The sequence below is a fragment of the Drosophila miranda genome, chromosome XL (genome assembly GCF_003369915.1).
Source record: "Drosophila miranda strain MSH22 chromosome XL, D.miranda_PacBio2.1, whole genome shotgun sequence".
In the NCBI taxonomy this organism is placed as follows: Eukaryota; Metazoa; Arthropoda; class Insecta; order Diptera; family Drosophilidae; genus Drosophila; species Drosophila miranda.
In genome coordinates, this window is record NC_046673.1 from 7091487 (window position 1) to 7113682 (window position 22196).

The following is a 22196-nucleotide window of genomic DNA, read 5'->3' on the forward strand; positions in this document are numbered from 1 at the left end:
CTGGAATCACACCACACAAAGGATGTGTGGGGAAATTATCCACATGCACATGCCCCTCTGTACTAACATCTTGGCTCACTCAAATTTCACAGTTTTATTTTGAAGAGTGAGAGGTTTTAGATTGGCTAACGACCCAACAAAATTTTGGATCAAGCTCAAACTGCCATTTGATTATGTTTATTAAACATACGAGTAAAATCTGCGTCCAACAAAGGGGGGAGGCGGGGGGTGTGCATTAAAGCTACTTGAAGAGCAGAGGCAACCTGCAGTGAGGCTCCGTCTGACTGGGATTGTCCGAATAGAGCGACATGGTCCTAGCGGTGAGATCGAAAATGCCAACGGCAATGGTTTTGACCACCTCATCACAGCTGCCATTCTCGCGCCACACGCAATACATTCCCCCAGAAACATCGCCCAGCATATGGCGCACATCCTGCTCGCTCGATGGCGGCTTGTAGGTGCCGAGCGCCTGCATTCGCGATACGCTGGAGTCGACCATCAGAGCGTTGGCCTGATCCTGGCGTATGCGATCGAATCTAGGATCGAATCGAGAATTACTCAAGCTGCGCTAATGACTACTGGTAGATCTCTGGTACTCACTGATTCACATGGTAGTTATGATTGCCCAAGGGTATCTCCTTGATGTTCAAAAGCGACTCATTCTTACGGTCTGGCGAAGGCGCCATCTCCACATTATAGAACATCTGGCGGGGATCGCTGTGAAATCAAGGAACAAGAAAACTGCAGACTGTTGACCGTTGACCAAAGTCCCTTTGATACTCACGCCAAGAAGGTAAAGTTAATGGAGCAGGCATCGGCTGCTCCCACACCTGCGTCCTTGAGCACCCTAAAAGCATCGTCCACATTGCTGGTGGCCAGCAGGGCTCGTGTCAAGAAGTGTCTCGCTAAAAAGCATTAAAGCCAACCCTCATTAAAGGTCTCTTATCCCATCGAAAGGGAAATGGGAAGTACACTCACGTGTCTTGCCACTGCGCAACAGCTCCGCACTGATCGTATTGATGCTGAAGACCAGGCCATGATAATTCTGATTCATGGTGTAGCCGGGCAAGTGTCCGGCATAGCACAGGGACATAAAGTGCTCCTCCTTGACATTGTATTTGCCCTGCGGCTTGTCGCTGATGATGTGCGCGTCAACAAAATAGTAATGATTGAGGGATTCCGTCAGGGCATCCTCGGTGTGACCCAACAGTCGCTATAAACGAGACGTTGCACTGTATTAAAGCAATCTTCTGGGGCTCCTCTAGGCTTTACCTACGCAATTCTTTTGGTTGACAATGATTGTGGAGCAGCCAGTCGGCTGGTTATTGTTGCGCGGCTGTAGCTTCAACGCCTGCGGCAGGATGTCGTCAAGGTGCAGGAGAAAGAGCTGAAATATGATAAACGTTTTAAAAACAAAATTAAATATATATATTAAAATATAACCATGTACGTCTGCTAATCTCTTTATTTATAAGATATACAGCTGAAATTTTTCAAACAGCAGTACCGTTCTTTACTGGACTTTTCGATAAAATATACCGTCCGACCCTCAGAAATATACCAAAATATACCGTCTCATTTGAAAAATATACCGTAAATGTACTGACGAATTCATGTTCTATTTTACATATTCCTCGTTTTTAAAATTCCGTGGAATATTACTAGATATATAGCACATTTATCTATGCCCGAATCATTTTATCCGATTAATTAAACTATTCTCAACATGACTGGTTTATTTTAAACACTTGCTTTTATTGAATTTTGCGTAAAAAGAGGTTTTAGCGAAATAAGTCGAACAAAAAACAAGTAGCGAAATAGGTCAATCAAAACAAACGAAAAAGAAAATTTTGCTCAATTTTGATATTCCATTGAATAATGCTGACTAACTAAATCTTTCAGCAATGCCCACATAGTTTTATCCCATTGATGAATAAATTTTCTACAAGATTGGATAGTTTTTAATCCTTGCTTTTATTGTATTTATTGTAAAAACAGGGTTAAACGAAAAAGTTCAACGAAAAAAAGAGTCGCAATGTTGCTGGTATTTGAAGACGTGATGCGTGTATAGCCTTTGTACACCCTATTTCGCTAATTTTGTATGAAGATCAAACGTAATTTATTAAGACCTTTTCTCAAATTGTTATTCTTTAGACATATTCAAGAACCTTATTAGTATCTTGCATATATTTATGTCGATCCTGATACCTACTGAGCCTTGGAAGACAAACGTATTCACAATTCTATAACATTCATTTCCCCCAGGGTATGTGTGCATGGAATTAGCAACATGTTTGTGTATGGAATGGGACTCATTGTTGCTAAAGCGAACTGCGGCGAACTCAAATTCGATTCAAAAAACGACCAATTCTTTGTTCCGTTGAATAATACTATCTATATAGAACATTTAGCCATGCCCACTAAACTTTGTACGATTGATGAATCCATTCTATACATGATTGGCGTATTCGAAATACTTGCATTTATTGGATTTCTATATAGCATTGAAAATGAAATTAATAAATGACAAAAATACCATTTAGCACTAAAAAACACCACATGGGAGCGCGGCGAAAACCAGTATTTCTACAGTATGACCCTCAGAACAGCACCGAAATATATGGTCTCATTTGAAAAATATACCGAGTGGTGCGCGCCAAATCGAACTTTTTTGAATGTGAGCGACAAGGATTTAAATGTTGTCAACCGGGCCTTTATCTATCCCCACATAATTTAATACGATTAATGAATCAATTTTCTACTTAACTGGCTTATTTTTAATACTTGCTTTTGTTGGATTTTGCGTAAAAAAAGGTTTTAGCGAGAATGGTCAAACAAATGAAACGTAATAAAAAGTAATAAAACGTAAGAGAAAAATCGTTCCCATTGCTCAATTTCTTTATTCCGTTGAATAATTCTGACTAACTAAAACCTTTAGCTCTACCAACATAATTTTAGGCCATTAATGAATAAATTTTCTACCTGATTGACTACTTTTAAGTACTCCCTTTTATTGTATAGTGTTGAAAACAAGGTTTAAACAAAAAAGGTCAACAAAAAACAATGGTAACGTGAGTATGGAATGTCACGTCAATCGGAGTTTGGGCATAGGTATACCCTATTTGGTTAATATATGAAGAAACTGTTTTAAAACGTAATTAGTTAAAAAACTATCTCAGATTGTTATGTTTTAGACATATTAATGCATATGATTAGGGTCTTGTAAATATATCTCGATCCCGATACCCATTCTTGGTTTCTGTAAGAAGACCAAAACCTTCAAAATATCGTTGAAATACCTTTTGAACAGAGACTGAATAGTTTTGGCCTATATTGGTGCATTAGATGACAAAAATTTTCTCAGTTCCATAAAATCCATTTCCCAGGGTATGCAAAATGTTGCTCAATCCGCGCAATGTTGGGGAACAATGCTGCTTGATTTCACGGCACATGAGTCTGCCTCATACAAATTGAATGCTGCCAGCAACATAACACGTAAGAAAACGTAAGTGGTTGCGTAATAATTTTTACGTAGCTGGAGCTGGGGCTGGCATCGACATTGGCCTGCACGCCCATGGACATCTGCCCAGTGCCACGGAAATGGCCATCGGACACATTTACCAGGAGCTCATGGGCATGAATTTCAATCAGGCCAATATACAGCAGCAGCAGGACCAGCAGCAGCAGCAGCACCACCACCAGCAGCAGCAGCAGCAGGCGGCTCTCCAGCAGCAGCAGCAGGCGGCTCTGAAGCAGCAGGCGGCTCTCCTCTCCTACGGCCAAAAGGCCGTAACAGCAACTGGCATAGTCCCTGACCCACGCGACGTATGTTCTCAAAGCGGTGTTTCTTGCGTATCGTGCCCGTTTGCGTCGCCAGGTCCACTTCTGGGACAACTAGAGGACGGCCAGGACATTACACTCCACACCCACAGATTAGATGACATGGAGCGATCGAGTATTTGAACTAGTTTTAAAATATTTTGTTTGTTTGTTTTGTCGAGTTTGTTGTCGTCTCCTCTGGGCTGATGACCGACAGCATAGCAAGGCGTACTCTTAAACAGTCTTCAAAGTTATTTAGTTCTACGACACACACATTGCGGTCCGCCTCAGCAGATGGATCCCTGTGCCTGTGCCCAGAATGTCGCGGCTCCGCGCGTACTGGAGTCCGATTCCACACGAGGGCGAGGCATGAGTTCAATATCTTCTTGTTGCTGCAGAGCGCCTCCCGGCTGCTGGGTTTTTGCAATGATTAAAATGACCTTCATTCCCTGATGACAGACAGTCACTGGAAAACGGTCAAACTGGTCAAAAGACCAGTCCAACGCCTTCCTCTTCGAGGAGGACGTGCGGCAGCTGGCCGTCGGCTGGACCCACAATGCGGCGCTGCTCCGCAACAACGAGATCCTCATGTGGGGCCGCAAGTGCTACGGACAGCTGGGCACGGGCTCGATCAGAGAGCAGCAGGCGGTGCCCCAACCACTGAGCCTCCGACTGCCCGACGGCCAGACGCCTGCTCGCGTGCACATGGGGGCAGAGCACGGCCTGCTGCGGACTACAGCCGGCGAGATCTACACCTGGGGCTGGAACGAGCACGGAAACTGTGGCAACAACAGTACAGAGAATGTGTATGAATCTCCCTTCTGCCAGTGGATTGGCTTTAAATTCAATTTTCGATCAATTTCCAGATGCAGCGCGTGAAGTTGGCCGGAGCTGGCTCGGGCTTCTGTTACGCCATTTCCGAGTCGTCTGTTAATTAATTTTATAATAAATGTTAAAAATGCTTAAAAATGCTTAAAAATACTAAACGGAATATCGAAATTAAGGTATTTGATGTCGGATCATGAGCAAAATTGTACGAATAATCAAACCCAAGCAGTTGGCGCTCTTTCTTCCATCGATAGTTGAAGAAACATCGATGTATCGATAGTAACAATGAAGTTTTTCAACCTTCAGCAGCTTTACTTGAACTCCGCGGAATTTTCGTTGCAAATACTATTTGCCATTTTTACAGTGAAAATAAAGTGCTTTGTTTTTCAAAAACTTAATCTTTTCCACAGAAAAAAGAAGGTAAATATGGTAAATGGTAGATTTTTATATATTTTATTCGAAATGTGCGGCTTGCCAGGCAATTAGTGGATGAATTTGAGGGCGCTTATGGTTTTTGAAGCCAACAAGTGCAAATGGCGATGGAGAATCATCAAAGTGCAATGAAATATTCGAAATATTTGCGGCACCGGCCTCTACACACTCGTGTTCCATGATAGATGCCTCAGAGCAGAGAACTATCTCCCTTAAATATTTGGCAGCACAGAAAAAGTCGCCCAAAGTGAGACATCGCTTCTTCTGCGCAAAATGCAATGGATTGGATTGATATTTCTTCGATCCGCAGAAGTCTCACTTTAAGACTTCTGTGGGCATGTGTATGCCGGCATTTTTCGTTCACCAATACACAAAAAGATTAACCAGTGCTGCCAATAGTTCATCCACTGATACACACACGCACACACAGCACTCAAGCCTCCACGACCTCTGACTGGGCAGCACTGTCGTGGTAGGCGTCTGTGTCGGGCAGTAATTCCGAGAAACTTCAGCGTGTATTAGTAGACCACTCCGCATAAATAAAATAAATTTCCCATAAATCAATTTTTTTTGTGCAACCGATCGCCATAAACAAACGAACAGACGACTGGGAGCCGATTACTTCCATTTCGCTCGAAGCAGTGAAGGTTCTCGTTCAGCGGTGTTTCTTTCCAATAAACATTTTCATTTCTTTCTCGCACAAAAAGATGTCGGAGAATAGCTTCAACTCAAAGTATTTGGACGATGACGATGAGGACGATGCGATTGCTGCCTCTGAGGGTGTGTACCAATGAATCCTCTAAACTAAATATAATCCACGCGTTTGTCTCGCGCTTTAGGCAAAGTTTCGAGCCAGGTGGCCAAGCGCATCTGGCAGCCAACCATCGATGATACTACCCCTGGGGTCTGGGAGCCGCCCGAGAAGCCCCTGCCCCACGTGGAGGAGGATGCTCCGATGAGTGCCGAGGCCCTGGCGGAGGCTCTAGCGGTGAGCGAGACCGCCTCGGACTTTATACACGAAGTGGAGCGCTCTCTCTACGGCGACAACAGCAAGGAGAACGGCTCCGCCCAGTACTTCAAGGCGGCCGAGAATTATTCGCTGTTTGGCGCCAACTACATGGGCTTGGAGGAGGACAAGAACAAAAAACCGCCGCCGGGCTTCGACCAAAGCTCCAGTCAGATTGCGGCTGGATCGGCCGGAGTATCCGGCCAAAGCTACTCGGGGTAAGTGGTGCTCTAGGCTTTCAATGAATTAGGAATCGATGATTCGTTGGCTAGAATATGCCCAATATGCCCTCCTTCTTAGCTGTTCTGAGGAAAACCCCAACTCTACCCGTATTTCAGGTACCCCCTTCATCCGGAATGGGCGGCATGGCAATGTCCCAGCAGCCGCAGCACAGGGCCGCGAATCAGCCAGGACCTGCAGCGCTGCTTCCACAGCAGCAGCAGCATCCGCGTCATCCTTCGCCAGCGACAGTGCCCAGGGTCATAGCCGAGGCAGCAGCTCTGGCTGGAGCTGGGGCTGGCATCGACATTGGCCTGCACGCCCATGGACATCTGCCCAGTGCCACGGAAATGGCCATCGGACACATTTACCAGGAGCTCATGGGCATGAATTTCAATCAGGCCAATATACAGCAGCAGCAGCAGCAGCACCACCACCAGCAGCAGCAGCAGCACCACCACCAGCAGCAGCAGCAGGCGGCTCTGAAGCAGCAGGCGGCTCTGAAGCAGCAGGCGGCTCTCCTCTCCTACGGCCAAAAGGCCGTAACAGCAACTGGCATAGTCCCTGACCCACGCGACGTATGTTCTCAAAGCGGTGTTTCTTGCGTATCGTGCCCGTTTGCGTCGCCAGGTCCACTTCTGGGACAACTAGAGTACGGCCAGGACATTACACTCCACACCCACAGATTAGATGACTAGTTTTAAAATATTTTGTTTGTTTGTTTTGTCGAGTTTGTTGTCGTCTCCTCTGGGCTGATGACCGACAGCATAGCAAGGCGTACTCTTAAACAGTCTTCAAAGTTATTTAGTTCTACGACACACACATTGCGGTCCGCCTCAGCAGATGGATCCCTGTGCCTGTGCCCAGAATGTCGCGGCTCCGCGCGTACTGGAGTCCGATTCCACACGAGGGCGAGGCATGAGTTCAATATCTTCTTGTTGCTGCAGAGCGCCTCCCGGCTGCTGGGTTTTTGCAATGATTAAAATGACCTTCATTCCCTGATGACAGACAGTCACTGGAAAACGGTCAAACTGGTCAAAAGACCAGTCCAACGCCTTCCTCTTCGAGGAGGACGTGCGGCAGCTGGCCGTCGGCTGGACCCACAATGCGGCGCTGCTCCGCAACAACGAGATCCTCATGTGGGGCCGCAAGTGCTACGGACAGCTGGGCACGGGCTCGATCAGCGAGCAGCAGGCGGTGCCCCAGCCACTGAGCCTCCGACTGCCCGACGGCCAGACGCCTGCTCGCGTGCACATGGGGGCAGAGCACGGCCTGCTGCGGACTACAGCCGGCGAGATCTACACCTGGGGCTGGAACGAGCACGGAAACTGTGGCAACAACAGTACAGAGAATGTGTAAGAATCTCCCTTCTGCCAGTGGATTGGCTTTAAATTCAATTTTCGATCAATTTCCAGATGCAGCGCGTGAAGTTGGCCGGAGCTGGCTCGGGCTTCTGTTACGCCATTTCCGAGTCGTCTGTTAATTAATTTTATAATAAATGTTAAAAATGCTTAAAAATAGTAAACGGAATATCGAAATTAAGGTATTTGATGTCGGATCATGAGCAAAATTGTACGAATAATCAAATCCAAGCAGTTGGCGCTCTTTCTTCCATCGATAGTTGAAGAAACATCGATGTATCGATAGTAACAATGAAGTTTTTCAACCTTCAGCAGCTTTACTTGAACTCCGCGGAATTTTCGTTGCAAATACTATTTGCCATTTTTACAGTGAAAATAAAGTGCTTTGTTTTTCAAAAACTTAATCTTTTCCACAGAAAAAAGAAGGTAAATATGGTAAATGGTAGATTTTTATATATTTTATTCGAAATGTGCGGCTTGCCAGGCAATTAGTGGATGAATTTGAGGGCGCTTATGGTTTTTGAAGCCAACAAGTGCAAATGGCGATGGAGAATCATCAAAGTGCAATGAAATATTCGAAATATTTGCGGCACCGGCCTCTACACACTCGTGTTCCATGATAGATGCCTCAGAGCAGAGAACTATCTCCCTTAAATAATTGGCAGCACAGAAAAAGTCGCCCAAAGTGAGACATCGCTTCTTCTGCGCAAAATGCAATGGATTGGATTGATATTTCTTCGATCCGCAGAAGTCTCACTTTAAGACTTCTGTGGGCATGTGTATGCCGGCATTTTTCGTTCACCAATACACAAAAAGATTAACCAGTGCTGCCAATAGTTCATCCACTGATACACACACGCACACACAGCACTCAAGCCTTCACGACCTCTGACTGGGCAGCACTGTCGTGGTAGGCGTCTGTGTCGGGCAGTAATTCCGAGAAACTTCAGCGTGTATTAGTAGACCACTCCGCATAAATAAAATAAATTTCCCATAAATCAATTTTTTTTGTGCAACCGATCGCCATAAACAAACGAACAGACGACTGGGAGCCGATTACTTCCATTTCGCTCGAAGCAGTGAAGGTTCTCGTTCAGCGGTGTTTCTTTCCAATAAACATTTTCATTTCTTTCTCGCACAAAAAGATGTCGGAGAATAGCTTCAACTCAAAGTATTTGGACGATGACGATGAGGACGAAGCGATTGCTGCCTCTGAGGGTGTGTACCAATGAATCCTCTAAACTAAATATAATCCACGCGTTTGTCTCGCGCTTTAGGCAAAGTTTCGAGCCAGGTGGCCAAGCGCATCTGGCAGCCAACCATCGATGATACTACCCCTGGGGTCTGGGAGCCGCCCGAGAAGCCCCTGCCCCACGTGGAGGAGGATGCTCCGATGAGTGCCGAGGCCCTGGCGGAGGCTCTAGCGGTGAGCGAGACCGCCTCGGACTTTATACACGAAGTGGAGCGCTCTCTCTACGGCGACAACAGCAAGGAGAACGGCTCCGCCCAGTACTTCAAGGCGGCCGAGAATTATTCGCTGTTTGGCGCCAACTACATGGGCTTGGAGGAGGACAAGAACAAAAAACCGCCGCCGGGCTTCGACCAAAGCTCCAGTCACATTGCGGCTGGATCGGCCGGAGTATCCGGCCAAAGCTACTCGGGGGTAAGTGGTGCTCTAGGCTTTCAATGAATTAGGAATCGATGATTCGTTGGCTAGAATATGCCCAATATGCCCTCCTTCTTAGCTGTTCTGAGGAAAACCCCAACTCTACCCGTATTTCAGGGACCCTCTTCATCCGGAATGGGCGGCATGGCAATGTCCCAGCAGCCGCAGCACAAGGCCGCGAATCAGCCAGGACCTGCAGCGCTGCTTCCACAGCAGCAGCAGCATCCGCGTCATCCTTCGCCAGCGACAGTGCCCAGGGTCATAGCCGAGGCAGCAGCTCTGGCTGGAGCTGGGGCTGGCATCGACATTGGCCTGCACGCCCATGGACATCTGCCCAGTGCCACGGAAATGGCCATCGGACACATTTACCAGGAGCTCATGGGCATGAATTTCAATCAGGCCAATATACAGCAGCAGCAGCAGCAACACCACCACCAGCAGCAGCGGCACCACCACCACCAGCAGCAGCAGCAGCACCACCACCAGCAGCAGCAGCAGCAGGCGGCTCTGAAGCAGCAGGCGGCTCTCCTCTCCTACGGCCAAAAGGCCGTAACAGCAACTGGCATAGTCCCTGACCCACGCGACGTATGTTCTCAAAGCGGTGTTTCTTGCGTATCGTGCCCGTTTGCGTCGCCAGGTCCACTTCTGGGACAACTAGAGGACGGCCAGGACATTACACTCCACACCCACAGATTAGATGACATGGAGCGATCGAGTATTTGTATATTTTTTTTGTTTGTTTTGTCGAGTTTGTTGTCGTCTCCTCTGGGCTGATGACCGACAGCATAGCAAGGCGTACTCTTAAACAGTCTTCAAAGTTATTTAGTTCTACGACACACACATTGCGGTCCGCCTCAGCAGATGGATCCCTGTGCCTGTGCCCAGAATGTCGCGGCTCCGCGCGTACTGGAGTCCGATTCCACACGAGGGCGAGGCATGAGTTCAATATCTTCTTGTTGCTGCAGAGCGCCTCCCGGCTGCTGGGTTTTTGCAATGATTAAAATGACCTTCATTCCCTGATGACAGACAGTCACTGGAAAACGGTCAAACTGGTCAAAAGACCAGTCCAACGCCTTCCTCTTCGAGGAGGACGTGCGGCAGCTGGCCGTCGGCTGGACCCACAATGCGGCGCTGCTCCGCAACAACGAGATCCTCATGTGGGGCCGCAAGTGCTACGGACAGCTGGGCACGGGCTCGATCAGCGAGCAGCAGGCGGTGCCCCAGCCACTGAGCCTCCGACTGCCCGACGGCCAGACGCCTGCTCGCGTGCACATGGGGGCAGAGCACGGCCTGCTGCGGACTACAGCCGGCGAGATCTACACCTTATAATAAATGTTAAAAATGCTTAAAAATACTAAACGGAATATCGAAATTAAGGTATTTGATGTCGGATCATGAGCAAAATTGTACGAATAATCAAACCCACGCAGTTGGCGCTCTTTCTTCCATCGATAGTTGAAGAAACATCGATGTATCGATAGTAACAATGAAGTTTTTCAACCTTCAGCAGCTTTACTTGAACTCCGCGGAATTTTCGTTGCAAATACTATTTGCCATTTTTACAGTGAAAATAAAGTGCTTTGTTTTTCAAAAACTTAATCTTTTCCACAGAAAAAAGAAGGTAAATATGGTAAATGGTAGATTTTTATATATTTTATTCGAAATGTGCGGCTTGCCAGGCAATTAGTGGATGAATTTGAGGGCGCTTATGGTTTTTGAAGCCAACAAGTGCAAATGGCGATGGAGAATCATCAAAGTGCAATGAAATATTCGAAATATTTGCGGCACCGGCCTCTACACACTCGTGTTCCATGATAGATGCCTCAGAGCAGAGAACTATCTCCCTTAAATAATTGGCAGCACAGAAAAAGTCGCCCAAAGTGAGACATCGCTTCTTCTGCGCAAAATGCAATGGATTGGATTGATATTTCTTCGATCCGCAGAAGTCTCACTTTAAGACTTCTGTGGGCATGTGTATGCCGGCATTTTTCGTTCACCAATACACAAAAAGATTAACCAGTGCTGCCAATAGTTCATCCACTGATACACACACGCACACACAGCACTCAAGCCTCCACGACCTCTGACTGGGCAGCACTGTCGTGGTAGGCGTCTGTGTCGGGCAGTAATTCCGAGAAACTTCAGCGTGTATTAGTAGACCACTCCGCATAAATAAAATAAATTTCCCATAAATCAATTTTTTTTGTGCAACCGATCGCCATAAACAAACGAACACACGACTGGGATCCGATTGCTTCCATTTCGCTCGAAGCAGTGAAGGTTCTCGTTCAGCGGTGTTTCTTTCCAATAAACATTTTCATTTCTTTCTCGCACAAAAAGATGTCGGAGAATAGCTTCAACTCAAAGTATTTGGACGATGACGATGAGGACGAAGCGATTGCTGCCTCTGAGGGTGTGTACCAATGAATCCTCTAAACTAAATATAATCCACGCGTTTGTCTCGCGCTTTAGGCAAAGTTTCGAGCCAGGTGGCCAAGCGCATCTGGCAGCCAACCATCGATGATACTACCCCTGGGGTCTGGGAGCCGCCCGAGAAGCCCCTGCCCCACGTGGAGGAGGATGCTCCGATGAGTGCCGAGGCCCTGGCGGAGGCTCTAGCGGTGAGCGAGACCGCCTCGGACTTTATACACGAAGTGGAGCGCTCTCTCTACGGCGACAACAGCAAGGAGAACGGCTCCGCCCAGTACTTCAAGGCGGCCGAGAATTATTCGCTGTCTGGCGCCAACTACATGGGCTTGGAGGAGGACAAGAACAAAAAACCGCCGCCGGGCTTCGACCAAAGCTCCAGTCAGATTGCGGCTGGATCGGCCGGAGTATCCGGCCAAAGCTACTCGGGGGTAAGTGGTGCTCTAGGCTTTCAATGAATTAGGAATCGATGATTCGTTGGCTAGAATATGCCCAATATGCCCTCCTTCTTAGCTGTTCTGAGGAAAACCCCAACTCTACCCGTATTTCAGGGACCCTCTTCATCCGGAATGGGCGGCATGGCAATGTCCCAGCAGCCGCAGCACAAGGCCGCGAATCAGCCAGGACCTGCAGCGCTGCTTCCACAGCAGCAGCAGCATCCGCGTCATCCTTCGCCAGCGACAGTGCCCAGGGTCATAGCCGAGGCAGCAGCTCTGGCTGGAGCTGGGGCTGGCATCGACATTGGCCTGCACGCCCATGGACATCTGCCCAGTGCCACGGAAATGGCCATCGGACACATTTACCAGGAGCTCATGGGCATGAATTTCAATCAGGCCAATATACAGCAGCAGCAGCAGCAGCAACACCACCACCAGCAGCAGCAGCAGCACCACCACCAGCAGCAGCAGCAGCACCACCACCAGCAGCAGCAGCAGGCGGCTCTGAAGCAGCAGCAGCAGGCGGCTCTGAAGCAGCAGGCGGCTCTGAAGCAGCAGGCGGCTCTCCTCTCCTACGGCCAAAAGGCCGTAACAGCAACTGGCATAGTCCCTGACCCACGCGACGTATGTTCTCAAAGCGGTGTTTCTTGCGTATCGTGCCCGTTTGCGTCGCCAGGTCCACTTCTGGGACAACTAGAGTACGGCCAGGACATTACACTCCACACCCACAGATTAGATGACTAGTTTTAAAATATTTTGTTTGTTTGTTTTGTCGAGTTTGTTGTCGTCTCCTCTGGGCTGATGACCGACAGCATAGCAAGGCGTACTCTTGAACAATCTTCAAAGTTATTTAGTTCTACGACACACACATTGCGGTCCGCCTCAGCAGATGGATCCCTGTGCCTGTGCCCAGAATGTCGCGGCTCCGCGCGTACTGGAGTCCGATTCCACACGAGGGCGAGGCATGAGTTCAATATCTTCTTGTTGCTGCAGAGCGCCTCCCGGCTGCTGGGTTTTTGCAATGATTAAAATGACCTTCATTCCCTGATGACAGACAGTCACTGGAAAACGGTCAAACTGGTCAAAAGACCAGTCCAACGCCTTCCTCTTCGAGGAGGACGTGCGGCAGCTGGCCGTCGGCTGGACCCACAATGCGGCGCTGCTCCGCAACAACGAGATCCTCATGTGGGGCCGCAAGTGCTACGGACAGCTGGGCACGGGCTCGATCAGCGAGCAGCAGGCGGTGCCCCAGCCACTGAGCCTCCGACTGCCCGACGGCCAGACGCCTGCTCGCGTGCACATGGGGCAGAGCACGGCCTGCTGCGGACTACAGCCGGCGAGATCTACACCTGGGGCTGGAACGAGCACGGAAACTGTGGCAACAACAGTACAGAGAATGTGTAAGAATCTCCCTTCTGCCAGTGGATTGGCTTTAAATTCAATTTTCGATCAATTTCCAGATGCAGCGCGTGAAGTTGGCCGGAGCTGGCTCGGGCTTCTGTTACGCCATTTCCGAGTCGTCTGTTAATTAATTTTATAATAAATGTTAAAAATGCTTAAAAATGCTTAAAAATACTAAACGGAATATCGAAATTAAGGTATTTGATGTCGGATCATGAGCAAAATTGTACGAATAATCAAACCCAAGCAGTTGGCGCTCTTTCTTCCATCGATAGTTGAAGAAACATCGATGTATCGATAGTAACAATGAAGTTTTTCAACCTTCAGCAGCTTTACTTGAACTCCGCGGAATTTTCGTTGCAAATACTATTTGCCATTTTTACAGTGAAAATAAAGTGCTTTGTTTTTCAAAAACTTAATCTTTTCCACAGAAAAAAGAAGGTAAATATGGTAAATGTTAGATTTTTATATATTTTATTCGAAATGTGCGGCTTGCCAGGCAATTAGTGGATGAATTTGAGGGCGCTTATGGTTTTTGAAGCCAACAAGTGCAAATGGCGATGGAGAATCATCAAAGTGCAATGAAATATTCGAAATATTTGCGGCACCGGCCTCTACACACTCGTGTTCCATGATAGATGCCTCAGAGCAGAGAACTATCTCCCTTAAATATTTGGCAGCACAGAAAAAGTCGCCCAAAGTGAGACATCGCTTCTTCTGCGCAAAATGCAATGGATTGGATTTATATTTTTTCGATCCGCAGAAGTCTCACTTTAAGACTTCTGTGGGCATGTGTATGCCGGCATTTTTCGTTCACCAATACACAAAAAGATTAACCAGTGCTGCCAATAGTTCATCCACTGATACACACACAGCACTCAAGCCTCCACGACCTCTGACTGGGCAGCACTGTCGTGGTAGGCGTCTGTGTCGGGCAGTAATTCCGAGAAACTTCAGCGTGTATTAGTAGACCACTCCGCATAAATAAAATAAATTTCCCATAAATCAATTTTTTTTGTGCAACCGATCGCCATAAACAAACGAACAGACGACTGGGAGCCGATTACTTCCATTTCGCTCGAAGCAGTGAAGGTTCTCGTTCAGCGGTGTTTCTTTCCAATAAACATTTTCATTTCTTTCTCGCACAAAAAGATGTCGGAGAATAGCTTCAACTCAAAGTATTTGGACGATGACGATGAGGACGAAGCGATTGCTGCCTCTGAGGGTGTGTACCAATGAATCCTCTAAACTAAATATAATCCACGCGTTTGTCTCGCGCTTTAGGCAAAGTTTCGAGCCAGGTGGCCAAGCGCATCTGGCAGCCAACCATCGATGATACTACCCCTGGGGTCTGGGAGCCGCCCGAGAAGCCCCTGCCCCACGTGGAGGAGGATGCTCCGATGAGTGCCGAGGCCCTGGCGGAGGCTCTAGCGGTGAGCGAGACCGCCTCGGACTTTATACACGAAGTGGAGCGCTCTCTCTACGGCGACAACAGCAAGGAGAACGGCTCCGCCCAGTACTTCAAGGCGGCCGAGAATTATTCGCTGTTTGGCGCCAACTACATGGGCTTGGAGGAGGACAAGAACAAAAAACCGCCGCCGGGCTTCGACCAAAGCTCCAGTCAGATTGCGGCTGGATCGGCCGGAGTATCCGGCCAAAGCTACTCGGGGGTAAGTGGTGCTCTAGGCTTTCAATGAATTAGGAATCGATGATTCGTTGGCTAGAATATGCCCAATATGCCCTCCTTCTTAGCTGTTCTGAGGAAAACCCCAACTCTACCCGTATTTCAGGGACCCTCTTCATCCGGAATGGGCGGCATGGCAATGTCCCAGCAGCCGCAGCACAAGGCCGCGAATCAGCCAGGACCTGCAGCGCTGCTTCCACAGCAGCAGCAGCATCCGCGTCATCCTTCGCCAGCGACAGTGCCCAAGGTCATAGCCGAGGCAGCAGCTCTGGCTGGAGCTGGGGCTGGCATCGACATTGGCCTGCACGCCCATGGACATCTGCCCAGTGCCACGGAAATGGCCATCGGACACATTTACCAGGAGCTCATGGGCATGAATTTCAATCAGGCCAATATACAGCAGCAGCAACACCACCACCAGCAGCAGCAGCAGCACCACCACCACCACCAGCAGCAGCACCACCACCAGCAGCAGCAGCAGCAGGCGGCTCTGAAGCAGCAGGCGGCTCTCCTCTCCTGCGGCCAAAAGGCCGTAACAGCAACTGGCATAGTCCCTGACCCACGCGACGTATGTTCTCAAAGCGGTGTTTCTTGCGTATCGTGCCCGTTTGCGTCGCCAGGTCCACTTCTGGGACAACTAGAGGACGGCCAGGACATTACACTCCACACCCACAGATTAGATGACATGGAGCGATCGAGTATTTGAACTAGTTTTAAAATATTTTGTTTGTTTGTTTTGTCGAGTTTGTTGTCGTCTCCTCTGGGCTGATGACCGACAGCATAGCAAGGCGTACTCTTAAACAGTCTTCAAAGTTATTTAGTTCTACGACACACACATTGCGGTCCGCCTCAGCAGATGGATCCCTGTGCCTGTGCCCAGAATGTCGCGGCTCCGCGCGTACTGGAGTCCGATTCCACACGAGGGCGAGGCATGAGTTCAATATCTTCTTGTTGCTGCAGAGCGCCTCCCGGCTGCTGGGTTTTTGCAATGATTAAAATGACCTTCATTCCCTGATGACAGACAGTCACTGGAAAACGGTCAAACTGGTCAAAAGACCAGTCCAACGCCTTCCTCTTCGAGGAGGACGTGCGGCAGCTGGCCGTCGGCTGGACCCACAATGCGGCGCTGCTCCGCAACAACGAGATCCTCATGTGGGGCCGCAAGTGCTACGGACAGCTGGGCACGGGCTCGATCAGCGAGCAGCAGGCGGTGCCCCAGCCACTGAGCCTCCGACTGCCCGACGGCCAGACGCCTGCTCGCGTGCACATGGGGGCAGAGCACGGCCTGCTGCGGACTACAGCCGGCGAGATCTACACCTTATAATAAATGTTAAAAATGCTTAAAAATACTAAACGGAATATCGAAATTAAGGTATTTGATGTCGGATCATGAGCAAAATTGTACGAATAATCAAACCCAAGCAGTTGGCGCTCTTTCTTCCATCGATAGTTGAAGAAACATCGATGTATCGATAGTAACAATGAAGTTTTTCAACCTTCAGCAGCTTTACTTGAACTCCGCGGAATTTTCGTTGCAAATACTATTTGCCATTTTTACAGTGAAAATAAAGTGCTTTGTTTTTCAAAAACTTTTCCACAGAAAAAAGAAGGTAAATATGGTAAATGGTAGATTTTTATATATTTTATTCGAAATGTGCGGCTTGCCAGGCAATTAGTGGATGAATTTGAGGGCGCTTATGGTTTTTGAAGCCAACAAGTGCAAATGGCGATGGAGAATCATCAAAGTGCAATGAAATACTCGAAATATTTGCGGCACCGGCCTCTACACACTCGTGTTCCATGATAGATGCCTCAGAGCAGAGAACTATCTCCCTTAAATATTTGGCAGCACAAAAAAGTCGCCCAAAGTGAGACATAGCTTCTTCTGCGCAAAATGCAATGGATTGGATTGATATTTCTTCGATCCGCAGAAGTCTCACTTTAAGACTTCTGTGGGCATGTGTATGCCGGCATTTTTCGTTCACCAATACACAAAAAGATTAACCAGTGCTGCCAATAGTTCATCCACTGATACACACACAGCACTCAAGCCTCCACGACCTCTGACTGGGCAGCACTGTCGTGGTAGGCGTCTGTGTCGGGCAGTAATTCCGAGAAACTTCAGCGTGTATTAGTAGACCACTCCGCATAAATAAAATAAATTTCCCATAAATCAATTTTTTTTGTGCATCCGATCGCCATAAACAAACGAACAGACGACTGGGAGCCGATTACTTCCATTTCGCTCGAAGCAGTGAAGGTTCTCGTTCAGCGGTGTTTCTTTCCAATAAACATTTTCATTTCTTTCTCGCACAAAAAGATGTCGGAGAATAGCTTTAACTCAAAGTATTTGGACGATGACGATGAGGACGATGCGATTGCTGCCTCTGAGGGTGTGTACCAATGAATCCTCTAAACTAAATATAATCCACGCGTTTGTCTCGCGCTTTAGGCAAAGTTTCGAGCCAGGTGGCCAAGCGCATCTGGCAGCCAACCATCGATGATACTACCCCTGGGGTCTGGGAGCCGCCCGAGAAGCCCCTGCCCCACGTGGAGGAGGATGCTCCGATGAGTGCCGAGGCCCTGGCGGAGGCTCTAGCGGTGAGCGAGACCGCCTCGGACTTTATACACGAAGTGGAGCGCTCTCTCTACGGCGACAACAGCAAGGAGAACGGCTCCGCCCAGTACTTCAAGGCGGCCGAGAATTATTCGCTGTTTGGCGCCAACTACATGGGCTTGGAGGAGGACAAGAACAAAAAACCGCCGCCGGGCTTCGACCAAAGCTCCAGTCAGATTGCGGCTGGATCGGCCGGAGTATCCGGCCAAAGCTACTCGGGGTAAGTGGTGCTCTAGGCTTTCAATGAATTAGGAATCGATGATTCGTTGGCTAGAATATGCCCAATATGCCCTCCTTCTTAGCTGTTCTGAGGAAAACCCCAACTCTATCCGTATTTCAGGGACCCTCTTCATCCGGAATGGGCGGCATGGCAATGTCCCAGCAGCCGCAGCACAAGGCCGCGAATCAGCCAGGACCTGCAGCGCTGCTTCCACAGCAGCAGCAGCATCCGCGTCATCCTTCGCCAGCGACAGTGCCCAGGGTCATAGCCGAGGCAGCAGCTCTGGCTGGAGCTGGGGCTGGCATCGACATTGGCCTGCACGCCCATGGACATCTGCCCAGTGCCACGGAAATGACCATCGGACACATTTACCAGGAGCTCATGGGCATGAATTTCAATCAGGCCAATATACAGCAGCAGCAGCAGCAACACCACCACCAGCAGCAGCAGCAGCACCACCAGCAGCAGCAGCAGCAGCACCACCACCAGCAGCAGCAGCAGGCGGCTCTGAAGCAGCAGCAGCAGGCGGCTCTGAAGCAGCAGGCGGCTCTGAAGCAGCAGGCGGCTCTCCTCTCCTACGGCCAAAAGGCCGTAACAGCAACTGGCATAGTCCCTGACCCACGCGACGTATGTTCTCAAAGCGGTGTTTCTTGCGTATCGTGCCCGTTTGCGTCGCCAGGTCCACTTCTGGGACAACTAGAGTACGGCCAGGACATTACACTCCACACCCACAGATTAGATGACTAGTTTTAAAATATTTTGTTTGTTTGTTTTGTCGAGTTTGTTGTCGTCTCCTCTGGGCTGATGACCGACAGCATAGCAAGGCGTACTCTTAAACAGTCTTCAAAGTTATTTAGTTCTACGACACACACATTGCGGTCCGCCTCAGCAGATGGATCCCTGTGCCTGTGCCCAGAATGTCGCGGCTCCGCGCGTACTGGAGTCCGATTCCACACGAGGGCGAGGCATGAGTTCAATATCTTCTTGTTGCTGCAGAGCGCCTCCCGGCTGCTGGGTTTTTGCAATGATTAAAATGACCTTCATTCCCTGATGACAGACAGTCACTGGAAAACGGTCAAACTGGTCAAAAGATCAGTCCAACGCCTTCCTCTTCGAGGAGGACGTGCCCAGCTGTCCGTAGCACTTGCGGCCCCACATGAGGATCTCGTTGTTGCGGAGCAGCGCCGCATTGTGGGTCCAGCCGACGGCCAGCTGCCGCACGTCCTCCTCGAAGAGGAAGGCGTTGGACTGGTCTTTTGACCAGTTTGACCGTTTTCCAGTGACTGTCTGTCATCAGGGAATGAAGGTCATTTTAATCATTGCAAAAACCCAGCAGCCGGGAGGCGCTCTGCAGCAACAAGAAGATATTGAACTCATGCCTCGCCCTCGTGTGGAATCGGACTCCAGTACGCGCGGAGCCGCGACATTCTGGGCACAGGCACAGGGATCCATCTGCTGAGGCGGACCGCAATGTGTGTGTCGTAGAACTAAATAACTTTGAAGACTGTTTAAGAGTACGCCTTGCTATGCTGTCGGTCATCAGCCCAGAGGAGACGACAACAAGCTCGACAAAACAAACAAACAAAATATTTTAAAACTAGTCATCTAATCTGTGGGTGTGGAGTGTAATGTCCTGGCCGTACTCTAGTTGTCCCAGAAGTGGACCTGGCGACGCAAACGGGCACGATACGCAAGAAACACCGCTTTGAGAACATACGTCGCGTGGGTCAGGGACTATGCCAGTTGCTGTTACGGCCTTTTGGCCGTAGGAGAGGAGAGCCGCCTGCTGCTTCAGAGCCGCCTGCTGCTGCTGCTGGTGGTGGTGCTGCTGCTGCTGCTGGTGGTGCTGCTGCTGCTGCTGGTGGTGGTGTTGCTGCTGCTGCTGCTGTATATTGGCCTGATTGAAATTCATGCCCATGAGCTCCTGGTAAATGTGTCCGATGGTCATTTCCGTGGCACTGGGCAGATGTCCATGGGCGTGCAGGCCAATGTCGATGCCAGCCCCAGCTCCAGCCAGAGCTGCTGCCTCGGCTATGACCCTGGGCACTGTCGCTGGCGAAGGATGACGCGGATGCTGCTGCTGCTGTGGAAGCAGCGCTGCAGGTCCTGGCTGATTCGCGGCCTTGTGCTGCGGCTGCTGGGACATTGCCATGCCGCCCATTCCGGATGAAGAGGGTCCCTGAAATACGGATAGAGTTGGGGTTTTCCTCAGAACAGCTAAGAAGGAGGGCATATTGGGCATATTCTAGCCAACGAATCATCGATTCCTAATTCATTGAAAGCCTAGAGCACCACTTACCCCCGAGTAGCTTTGGCCGGATACTCCGGCCGATCCAGCCGCAATCTGACTGGAGCTTTGGTCGAAGCCCGGCGGCGGTTTTTTGTTCTTGTCCTCCTCCAAGCCCATGTAGTTGGCGCCAAACAGCGAATAATTCTCGGCCGCCTTGAAGTACTGGGCGGAGCCGTTCTCCTTGCTGTTGTCGCCGTAGAGAGAGCGCTCCACTTCGTGTATAAAGTCCGAGGCGGTCTCGCTCACCGCTAGAGCCTCCGCCAGGGCCTCGGCACTCATCGGAGCATCCTCCTCCACGTGGGGCAGGGGCTTCTCGGGCGGCTCCCAGACCCCAGGGGTAGTATCATCGATGGTTGGCTGCCAGATGCGCTTGGCCACCTGGCTCGAAACTTTGCCTAAAGCGCGAGACAAGCGCGTGGATTATATTTAGTTTAGAGGATTCATTGGTACACACCCTCAGAGGCAGCAATCGCATCGTCCTCATCGTCATCGTCCAAATACTTTGAGTTGAAGCTATTCTCCGACATCTTTTTGTGCGAGAAAGAAATGAAAATGTTTATTGGAAAGAAACACCGCTGAACGAGAACCTTCACTGCTTCGAGCGAAATGGAAGCAATCGGATCCCAGTCGTGTGTTCGTTTGTTTATGGCGATCGGTTGCACAAAAAAAATTGATTTATGGGAAATTTATTTTATTTATGCGGAGTGGTCTACTAATACACGCTGAAGTTTCTCGGAATTACTGCCCGACACAGACGCCTACCACGACAGTGCGTGTGCGTGTGTGTATCAGTGGATGAACTATTGGCAGCACTGGTTAATCTTTTTGTGTATTGGTGAACGAAAAATGCCGGCATACACATGCCCACAGAAGTCTTAAAGTGAGACTTCTGCGGATCGAAGAAATATCAATCCAATCCATTGCATTTTGCGCAGAAGAAGCGATGTCTCACTTTGGGCGACTTTTTCTGTGCTGCCAAATATTTAAGGGAGATAGTTCTCTGCTCTGAGGCATCTATCATGGAACACGAGTGTGTAGAGGCCGGTGCCGCAAATATTTCGAATATTTCATTGCACTTTGATGATTCTCCATCGCCATTTGCACTTGTTGGCTTCAAAAACCATAAGCGCCCTCAAATTCATCCACTAATTGCCTGGCAAGCCGCACATTTCGAATAAAATATATAAAAATCTACCATTTACCATATTTACCTTCTTTTTTCTGTGGAAAAGATTAAGTTTTTGAAAAACAAAGCACTTTATTTTCACTGTAAAAATGGCAAATAGTATTTGCAACGAAAATTCCGCGGAGTTCAAGTAAAGCTGCTGAAGGTTGAAAAACTTCATTGTAACTATCGATACATCGATGTTTCTTCAACTATCGATGGAAGAAAGAGCGCCAACTGCTTGGGTTTGATTATTCGTACAATTTTGCTCATGATCCGACATCAAATACCTTAATTTCGATATTCCGTTTAGTATTTTTAAGCATTTTTAACATTTATTATAAAATTAATTAACAGACGACTCGGAAATGGCGTAACAGATGTTATGATCCGCCTCTTTGCCACCCTGGCCTATCGTTCCCAGCTAGCTCACCGGGAAGTCAGGGGTGTTTCCGACCCGATAAGCCAGGGGACGGATTGAACAAAACAAAAAAACATACAAAAAAAACAAATCTAATTTATAGGACAGACTTGTCCTCGTTGGCACTTTCGTCAGCGGGGATAGTTGGTTTCGTTATCCCTAGCAGGGTCCCACCCTTCCATGAGCGCCACCTTTTGAATTCG

At 48.9% G+C, this 22196-nt stretch overlaps 5 protein-coding genes and 1 long non-coding RNA gene across 8 annotated transcripts; 4 read left to right on the forward strand and 2 right to left on the reverse strand.

Moving 5' to 3' along the window:
• Positions 1-79: 79 nt before the first annotated feature.
• On the reverse strand, positions 80-21946 carry LOC117187426. The gene is made up of 6 exons (XM_033390084.1): positions 21619-21946; positions 1277-1387; positions 979-1213; positions 785-905; positions 601-717; positions 80-536 (listed from the first exon to the last, which is right to left on the reverse strand). Exons 1-6 carry the CDS (start codon positions 21751-21753, stop codon positions 242-244), a joined length of 1014 nt encoding a protein of 337 aa, XP_033245975.1. The 5' UTR covers positions 21754-21946; the 3' UTR covers positions 80-241.
• On the forward strand, positions 3513-7096 carry LOC117187474 (ras-interacting protein RIP3-like). 3 transcript variants are annotated; one of them, XM_033390249.1, is made up of 2 exons: positions 3513-3942; positions 7000-7096. In XM_033390249.1, the coding sequence occupies exons 1-2, from the start codon at positions 3601-3603 to the stop codon at positions 7000-7002; spliced, it is 345 nt and encodes a 114-aa protein (XP_033246140.1). In that variant the 5' UTR covers positions 3513-3600; the 3' UTR covers positions 7003-7096. The 3 variants fall into 3 exon arrangements, with proteins under 3 accessions (XP_033246140.1, XP_033246134.1, XP_033246138.1); XM_033390243.1 differs by having other exon boundaries at positions 3515-3759; positions 6781-7012; XM_033390247.1 differs by having other exon boundaries at positions 3516-3741; positions 6799-7012.
• On the forward strand, positions 3949-5901 carry LOC117187648 (RCC1 domain-containing protein 1-like). The gene is made up of 3 exons (XM_033390284.1): positions 3949-4625; positions 4686-5067; positions 5787-5901. Exons 1-2 carry the CDS (start codon positions 4408-4410, stop codon positions 4696-4698), a joined length of 231 nt encoding a protein of 76 aa, XP_033246175.1. The 5' UTR covers positions 3949-4407; the 3' UTR covers positions 4699-5067; positions 5787-5901.
• LOC117187638 (RCC1 domain-containing protein 1-like) lies at positions 7185-7817 on the forward strand. Its single transcript, XM_033390282.1, has 2 exons — positions 7185-7659; positions 7720-7817. The coding sequence occupies exons 1-2, from the start codon at positions 7442-7444 to the stop codon at positions 7730-7732; spliced, it is 231 nt and encodes a 76-aa protein (XP_033246173.1). The 5' UTR covers positions 7185-7441; the 3' UTR covers positions 7733-7817.
• Positions 10158-13586, reverse strand: LOC117187690. Its single transcript, XR_004472321.1, has 2 exons — positions 13545-13586; positions 10158-10653 (listed from the first exon to the last, which is right to left on the reverse strand). It is a non-coding gene; the product is annotated as an uncharacterized LOC117187690 (long non-coding RNA).
• Positions 13880-18958, forward strand: LOC117187410 (myb-like protein Q). The gene is made up of 5 exons (XM_033390031.1): positions 13880-14037; positions 14749-14821; positions 14881-15266; positions 15387-15965; positions 18862-18958. Exons 1-5 carry the CDS (start codon positions 13903-13905, stop codon positions 18862-18864), a joined length of 1176 nt encoding a protein of 391 aa, XP_033245922.1. The 5' UTR covers positions 13880-13902; the 3' UTR covers positions 18865-18958.
• Positions 21947-22196: the final 250 nt, after the last annotated feature.

What these genes read in the sequence shown, in the direction of transcription:
- LOC117187474 (XM_033390243.1), top strand. Translation starts at nt 3,601, where the DNA reads ATGGCCATCGGACACATTTACCAGGAGCTCATGGGCATGAATTTCAAT. An exon ending in AGGCGGCTCTGAAGCAGCAG is followed by an intron (nt 3,760 to 6,780) that starts GCGGCTCTCCTC and finishes CAGCAGCAGCAG; the next exon opens with GCGGCTCTGAAGCAGCAGGC.
- LOC117187426 (XM_033390084.1), bottom strand. Translation starts at nt 21,753, where the DNA reads ATGAAGTTTTTCAACCTTCAGCAGCTTTACTTGAACTCCGCGGAATTT. An exon ending in TTGTCAACCAAAAGAATTGC is followed by an intron (nt 1,214 to 1,276) that starts GTAGGTAAAGCC and finishes TCTCGTTTATAG; the next exon opens with CGACTGTTGGGTCACACCGA. An exon ending in CATAACTACCATGTGAATCA is followed by an intron (nt 537 to 600) that starts GTGAGTACCAGA and finishes ATTCGATCCTAG; the next exon opens with ATTCGATCGCATACGCCAGG.
- LOC117187638 (XM_033390282.1), top strand. Translation starts at nt 7,442, where the DNA reads ATGTGGGGCCGCAAGTGCTACGGACAGCTGGGCACGGGCTCGATCAGC.
- LOC117187410 (XM_033390031.1), top strand. Translation starts at nt 13,903, where the DNA reads ATGAAGTTTTTCAACCTTCAGCAGCTTTACTTGAACTCCGCGGAATTT. An exon ending in TTTTCCACAGAAAAAAGAAG is followed by an intron (nt 14,038 to 14,748) that starts GTAAATATGGTA and finishes TCGCACAAAAAG; the next exon opens with ATGTCGGAGAATAGCTTCAA. An exon ending in CCGGCCAAAGCTACTCGGGG is followed by an intron (nt 15,267 to 15,386) that starts GTAAGTGGTGCT and finishes CCCGTATTTCAG; the next exon opens with GGACCCTCTTCATCCGGAAT.
- LOC117187648 (XM_033390284.1), top strand. Translation starts at nt 4,408, where the DNA reads ATGTGGGGCCGCAAGTGCTACGGACAGCTGGGCACGGGCTCGATCAGA.